Source organism: Populus alba, chromosome 1 (assembly GCF_005239225.2).
Source record: "Populus alba chromosome 1, ASM523922v2, whole genome shotgun sequence".
Lineage (NCBI taxonomy): Eukaryota > Viridiplantae > Streptophyta > Magnoliopsida > Malpighiales > Salicaceae > Populus > Populus alba.
The window spans coordinates 33212967-33220596 of record NC_133284.1 but is presented as its reverse complement, the minus strand read 5'-3'; the positions used below and the strand labels follow the sequence as shown (position 1 = coordinate 33220596).

Sequence of the window (7630 nt, the reverse complement as noted above, 5' to 3'; positions counted from 1 at the left end):
TAAGGGTGTAATTGGAAGGAATCAAAAGTCAAAGAACCAAATTGAACTTTAGCTAAATCCATAAATTAAAACCCGCTAAAATGTTGTCCGTTTTGATAAAAAAAAAAAAAACTAGACGACGAGTCATCTAGTTACTATTTATCTTTTTCTTTTTTCGCATGAAAAACCTTCTTGGGTGGCTAATTTTCAAGTGCATTTAATACTTCGTCTCTTTACCAAATTTGACAAAACATACATCACCATGATGGCCACTTTGAGCCAATAGTTGAGATCCTTTTGGACAGAATCAAGGGTTAGGATTTGTTCCCAATAAAGACAAAATGTCCTTTTTTCATCCCCTATAAATAGGAGTGGATTTCATGTATTAAGAATGAAGAAATTGGAGGACAAAGTTGGCAAAAAATCAGCCTCCTTTTTATTCTCTTTTTTACCATTACGTTCTTCTTATCCTCCACCATGTGCTCAACCATGACGACCTCATCATCAGCTCCTCCACCATGAGCTGCCAGCATGGTTACTAGTTGGCCACCCCCACATCTAGGATAGCCACTTCTAGCTCTTTCCCTCTCTGCCACGACCTTCTCCTCTAGCAACCTCACAAACTCACTTCTTCCACCAGCATCACCTTTATGCCACCATGAGCCACCAACCAACCTTGAAGCCACCATCAGCTCTCATTCTTTAGCCAAGCAAGCCTTCGCCTTCCCCTTCTTCTCTTTCTTCTCATCTACTCTCACTATAGCCGTTGCATGCAGAATTCATTCTGCATGCAATGACAAATTAGTTAACATGGTTGTTGGGCTAGGCCAGTAACCATGTGGGCCAGGGTTAAAACTGTTGCAACCCAGTATAAATGCATGGGCCGTGTCTAGCCTAAACAAAAAAAAGGTTGTTAGGCCACTAGTCGGCCCATCCTGACTTCAGCTTAGCTCAGATGGTTGGGCTGGGTCCAGCATAACATATATTTAATATAATAATAACAATAATAATAATATTTAAATATTTAAAAAGGAGAAAAAATTCAAATTTTCAAAAATATTTTGTGGATCCTTTCCATGTTTTTCCAACTATTTTGCATAATATCAGGTTGTAGATTTATATTGTAATATATAAATTCGATATTAAAAATACCTGATTTTCTTCAAAACTTTTCTTTTAAAAAAATAAAAAATTGTAAAAAATTTAAATTAATTTCCTCTTTCCAAAAACACAAAAAAAAAATATATATTTTCATGCAGTCAAATCCTGAAGGTTTTTCATGCATGTTTTCTAAAGATAAAATCATATTTTTATTAAAAAAATTAAAATGCAAAAATTGATATTATAATCAATTTATGATTATGCATTAGGGTTTGGCGAAAATACAAAAAAACCCCCATAACAATTATTTTGTTATTTGGAATGTTAGGACTTGGCTATATCCAAGAAATAAATAAGTTTGGCTTTTAAAATGGTTATGATTTAATCTGATAAGATAAAGACTTTCTCACGAAGAAAGATCTGCCTTAAGCCTTAAACAAGACCAAAGGACAAAAATGCGACTTATAATAACAATCAAACAACAATGCAACTTACCTCTTACACAACCAGTCCCTTACCCGAATTATCACAAATCATAGATTTCATGATAATCATAATATTAGATGGTGTCTCTTGAACTTTATAATCATAATTTTATAATTAAATCATAAACCTCTTTTCACCATCACTCTGGAGGCAAACCTGTCATGCATGCCACGACACTTAGAATGGTCTTACTAAATCATTTATTAAATGCCTCCAATTAATTACGAGGCCATTACTCATGAAAACAAAACCTCTCGTCTTTGTTTGGGACCATGATAACAAGAGGAGCAAATCTAAAATCAAAACAAAATAAGAGGAAACCTAATATTTCAATATTAGAGGATGAGATTGAAAAAAAAATGAATTTGATAAAAAGGCCCAAAACAAAACAAAATAGTAATATAAACGAATGAGGATCAAATGTTAAACAAAAAAATAAAGGGGAAATAACATTAATTAATTTAAGGGTAAAAATGAAAAAAAAAATCAAACATTTGACAAAAGAAATCAAACAAAAATCTAAATTCAAAAGAAAGAGAATCAAACATGAAACCAAGATAAAATAAGAGGAAAAAATAACATTTCATTTAAAGATGAAATTGAAAAGAAATTTAAAGTTCATAAAATAAACTAAAACAGAAATCTTATAATCAAAAGCAAGAGGATCGAGTCATATAGCAAGACAAAATAAGAGGACAACATGAATTTTCTGACTGGACATGTTTTTCAAAGTAAAGAGAAAGAAAAGAAAGAGAAAATAATGAAAATATCATTGGAATCGAACCATTTTTTGAACCACAACATGTACCATCTCATTTGGAAAAGGACATCATGATCTTTCTAACGCCATCATAAATGGGCAATTTCCAATACCTAAATCCTCTGCATGCTTTGCTGGAAGCATGTAGAGTGACTTAACACGTTAGCGCGAACAAAATGCACCAAGAAACTTTCTTCTTTAAATATTTTTTTGAAGAATACCAAATTATCCTTCTCTTGCTTCCATTACTTAAAAAAAACCAAAATAAAAAGACCAACAAACCTTTAGATCCTAATTTAAAAAATTTTTGACTAAAGAAGTAACCGAGTAAATTTACTATTTATTTTTAAAGCAAAAGATGAATGAGCCCTCGTAGACTAGTTAAAATATGTTTGTTTCAAGGAGCAACAAAGTAAATTTAATGAATTTTTCTAAACAAAATCACCCCAATATCAAAGCAATTTTTTTTTTTTTTTTCAAGAACATCTCAGTCATTATACTATACAATTAAAAAGAGAGACATGCTAGACTATAATAAAATAATAATAACTGGTTAGTTCATGTGCAATTACAGTTACACCCCCTGAGGCATAGTGATTTCTCCACCTCTTTTAGTTTTTTGTTTTCTTAATAATTTTCATACACTGTAAACGCTCATGTTATTGATCAATTACTGTAATTTTCATACACTGTAAATTAATCAATTACTGTAATTTTCTGAATAATTAGTTCATGTGTAAAATGATGAGTGAAATAATTCAAACACAATGGCCAAAAACATCTACATTATTTACTCACATCATTGATCAATTTAATACAAGCATGGAGAGGACTGAAGTAAAAAACAATCTCTCCCGGTCCAAATCCCAATGCCTCATTTTCATACACTGTAAATGCTCCTGTTATGTATTTTTCAACAATCCTACTGGTAGTAGATATTGACAAAAAAGTAGAAACTGAGGAAATGAAATTGACAAATTCTGATTCAAAATTTTCCCCAGAGTGAGCTGCCTTTGCAATCTAACAAACCACCAGGATCCAGTAAAGGTCGAAGCAGCATAGATCCTCCAAATCAGCCTTTAAATATTTACAGAAAACAGTATCAGCAGACAAGTGTGGATCTCAGTGTCCATCAAGCTCTCCGTTGACCTTTTCAAAGATTTCCATCAAGATCGAATCGTCTGCACATATTTGCAGAGCAACTTCATTCAGAATATAATAATAAAAAAAAAAAAAAAGGTAAATTCTTAAAGATGCACTGAAGCATTTAGCTGCAAAAAAAGCACGGAGAATTAATAATGCATCATTACACTGATGGATTGCCCAGAGTAGATCCATGCAAACCAGCCAGTCAAGTAATAAGCAATTCTAAAAACAATTCTGGAAGTGACTAATACGTGTAATTTTTTTTTTTTACTTTAAATTTCAAAAGCAAATCAGCTAATTATTTTGTTACAGAACCACTTATAAAGGGCTGGCTTCTCAGACATTTCAAAACAAATCATTCAGAAAAGATGCAGTGATAAAGTCTACCATCTTGGGGGTGGTCCTTCCTTTCAGTGTCTTCCTAGCTGTTTCAGCAAATGCTTGTGCTGCCTCTGCGTCAGCTTCTGCTGTCTCAGCCTCCCTTGTTGCCTCTTCAGCTACTGCTATGGCAGCTTCTGCCTCCGCAACTGCTCGAGCTGCTACCTCAGCAGCCTGTTCTGCAGTCAGAGTCCTCATCCTGCCCAGATCCAAATCAATCTGAGACATTGTAAACATATTGAAACCATCCCTTTCAATTTTAGGAGAGATCCTCTGTCTTCCTTCCAATAGTAAGGGAGAAACCCTTCTTCTCTCAGCAAACACTGAAGTAGGTGCAATTCTATACTTCCGTTTAACCTGCAAAAATACAAAGCAGCTGGATGAGATCCAACATTAAGACAATCAAAGTACAATTAACGAGAAAGTACACCAACATGGTGACAGTGTATTTCTTTTTCTAGCTGAAGCAGGATTTACCCAAACTAGACATTCAACTCAGCTTAAAATCGTTTTCAGACTCGAATTCTAATGGGCGATGAAAACATAATTGAAGAAAGACAATGTATAATTTTGTGGATGATACACATCCTCTCACTGACTTCCTTATACCCCAGCCTTCAGGAAATTACTGAGCGTAATAAATAACTAGCAACTAACAAAAGCAAACCTCTAGATCTCTAACATCACCTAATGTGTCCAGCTGGTTATCAACAATAGTCGGTCATAATCCATGTGTCTAAATGCATCACTAAATGTTCAATTCTGATCCAAAAAATAGCATTACTCGTAACAAATAAAATTATACAGGAAACATTTGAATTAACAGCATTTAATATTCTACGCCATTTAATTGCAAGCATAGCAATTACTAGTGTCGAATAAGTTACCATTACACCACAATCTTGGAACATAATTACCTTAATCAGTTTACCATTAGCTGCCAAATACTTCAATTTCGCTGATAATATCCTCTTAAAGTCATTTGGTGGCCAATACTGTTCCTAAAAAATAAGACAGGAAGGTAAGCTAATTAAAAAAATAAACTTCTTAACGTGAAATTATATAAAAGACACAATATTTGCTGCAGAATGATTCCTTCAACATGATATGGCCATAAAAAGGGAATGACAACAGCAGAAAATGTCAACAAAAATATTACATTGCCCAAAAAATTGTTATTAGCACCTGTCCTGGATATCATCCTGGCTGGAATTTTTTGGCTCACCATATTATTAGTCGTGATGAGTGAGTTATTGCAATATAAAAGGGCAGTAGGTTTTAAATTTATTTTTATTGCATTAGCAAGTCGGGCAAGGGCAATCTGGTGTAAATTGCTCTAAAATTATTATAAAACAGTGATATATATAAATTCCTTGAAGCAGAAAAGTTAAAGTAGGACCCTTGATATTGTTTGGCTTCAGACAAGCTATATGATAGAACCTTCTTAAAATAACCAATAATTGTTTATCTCTGTATAAGATAAATAACAGAGAATTATCTGAAAACCATCCAGTCATGTGGTTCAATCAAATTTGAACAAAATTCAACTCTGAAATGATTGAACAATAAAAAAAAAAAAAAAAAAAAAAGCACCTCAACCTTCTGTCTAAATTGTTGAAGCAATAGTGGTTTTGCCATTTTTGTATTGCCTGTTTTAAAACTTAGATTTGCAGATTTTGTGTCCAATTCTTAAATTAGCAGTTGCATTAATAAAGGCTCATGCTACTTTTAAGTTGGATCTACTACAGCATTTACAAATGGAAGAGTACCTCTATGTATGAAGCAATTGCTGTCTTATGTGAGCCCCCAGGCTCCTTCAAGCTAGTTATTGCCTCCATTATAAGATTATCCAGCCTGCAACAATGGCTACTGTTTATCAAAAGTCATAAAAAAGGTGAATAATATCTAACAGTTACTGGTTGTGATTCATAAAACCATCCAATGGCCACATGCACTAAAAATTCTTCAAGGTCAGATAATGAAATTATAACAGGAAAAAAAATCTGAAGTCTCAAACACACTAAACAAACAGTTAAAAGAAGCTAATAAAATGTGACACAAGAATGATAGCTAATGGGTGGCGTGTGAATACAAGAGAATGCACGAATTCAGTGATAAGTGCTTGGTTTCTTCTTTTTTTCTTTTTCTTTTTTTGCTGATAAAAAAATGTCCAACCTTACAGTAGTTCTCTTTGGATTGGCAACCAGCAATGCACCACTGCTAACTGCGAGAGGCTTGGCATCTGAAATATCTTCATCGGTTTGACCAACAGCCATAGGGTTCTCATCCTGTCTTAGGACATGGTGCACCATCTTTGGTGCTAACTTAGGCTTCTCTCTTGATCCATAGCCATTTACCATTACACTTATGTTTCTCCATTTGTCCTACCCACACAAAACACCAAACAAATATATATGACCCTGAATTGCATCATAAAAACATAAGACAAACTTCTGATCCCACAAATTCACTAAATTGATCAATCAAATAGCGGAACATCTAAAGCTTGCAGCAAATTCTACAAACATGGACGCCCTCCTTTAAGAGAAATGCTCAAGCAAGCTAACCTTAAGATCCACATTCGAACGCAGATACAAAACACCACTAAATTCTGGATCTTTAAGAATCGTGCGCCATTTTCCAGCTCCATGCTTAATAACTCCAGCTTTTAGCGCTGCTTCTTCTTCTGCTGTCCATTTCTGTTTCGGTGCACCCATCAAGCGTGCCAACAAATAAACTCCTCAGACACACCTATCAATTACCAGTACGTCATATAAGCAAATGCAAAATAAATCAAAAAACCAGGAGAGAGAAATTAAACCATCAACAGACAACACAATCAAAACCCGCAAAAAAAAAAAATGATTCTAGAAATCAAACAATCCTCGTCCATGACATGTACAGTTACTCCTAACATTTTTTAAGCTCAAAGCATAGGAAACGGAATTTCCATGCATATCTTAACTAATTGAACAAGCGTGCTATTGATCTGATCAGAAAAAAATTATATATACAAAAAATATCAAATTTCCATAATTCACACACAAACCAAGTTTTTCTAGCTCAATTTTTATTCAATTTCACTTGCTCACCAAAATTACCAACAGAAATCATTGAAGTCTAGCAAAAATATAATTCTCCAAAAGAAACCCGAAAAAGAACACAGATTCTCAATTCTTATTGAAAATCGCCGCTTAACAGCATCACAGAAATGATAATTGAAATCGGATTCCGAAAACAGAGCGACGGTATTGAAATAGTTGAGAATTAATGACCACGAATCGATGCTATCATCTAACGAACCCTAAACCGGTGGGAAGATTTTTTAAATGACTGAAATATCCTTGCTGAATAGAAGCGAGTTTTTCTTTGTTTTTTATCATAACATTCTGTAGCTTCTTCGGTCTTGTTGCTTCTAGAAGCGAATAGTTGGCTATCACATAAATATTTATCATGATGTATAAAATATCTAAGTAGTTTATAAATAATATTTATGAGTTAGATAATTAGTTAATTTTTTAGTTATAATAATTTAACTTAAATTTTTTAGTTAAAGTGTTAGTACTGGAATCTAGTAAGCCAAAGTGACTAATAATTGATAACTTGTAAAAGATTTTCTTTAAAAGATAAACTTTAAAAAAATATATATACTAAAAATAATAAGAAAGAACAGATTATAAACCATTTATCTAGATAGTTCTGAAGTATTTAGAGCCCTTAAACTTTGTCATGTTGCTAGAATGGAAGGGTTAAATAGTCATTTTCTCTTTATAGTATTAA

General features: G+C 33.3%; 1 protein-coding gene across 4 annotated transcripts; it reads right to left on the bottom strand.

Annotated features, from left to right (window-relative positions):
• Positions 1 to 3094: 3094 nt before the first annotated feature.
• LOC118055374 (telomere repeat-binding factor 1) lies at positions 3095 to 7270 on the bottom strand. Of its 4 annotated transcripts, XM_035067260.2 has the most exons (7): positions 6943 to 7255; positions 6418 to 6601; positions 6026 to 6234; positions 5620 to 5704; positions 4768 to 4851; positions 3860 to 4207; positions 3095 to 3507 (listed from the first exon to the last, which is right to left on the bottom strand). In XM_035067260.2, the coding sequence occupies exons 2-7, from the start codon at positions 6565 to 6567 to the stop codon at positions 3493 to 3495; spliced, it is 891 nt and encodes a 296-aa protein (XP_034923151.1). In that variant the 5' UTR covers positions 6568 to 6601; positions 6943 to 7255; the 3' UTR covers positions 3095 to 3492. The 4 variants fall into 4 exon arrangements, with proteins under 4 accessions (XP_034923151.1, XP_034923150.1, XP_034923147.1 ...); XM_035067259.2 differs by lacking the exon at positions 3095 to 3507 and having other exon boundaries at positions 3714 to 4207; positions 7126 to 7270; XM_035067256.2 differs by lacking the exon at positions 3095 to 3507 and having other exon boundaries at positions 3714 to 4207; positions 6943 to 7258.
• Positions 7271 to 7630: the final 360 nt, after the last annotated feature.

What these genes read in the sequence shown, in the direction of transcription:
- LOC118055374 (XM_035067259.2), bottom strand. Translation starts at nt 6,567, where the DNA reads ATGGGTGCACCGAAACAGAAATGGACAGCAGAAGAAGAAGCAGCGCTA. An exon ending in CAATTGCTTCATACATAGAG is followed by an intron (nt 4,852 to 5,619) that starts GTACTCTTCCAT and finishes CTTATTTTTTAG; the next exon opens with GAACAGTATTGGCCACCAAA. An exon ending in CTAATGGTAAACTGATTAAG is followed by an intron (nt 4,208 to 4,767) that starts GTAATTATGTTC and finishes GTATTTTTGCAG; the next exon opens with GTTAAACGGAAGTATAGAAT.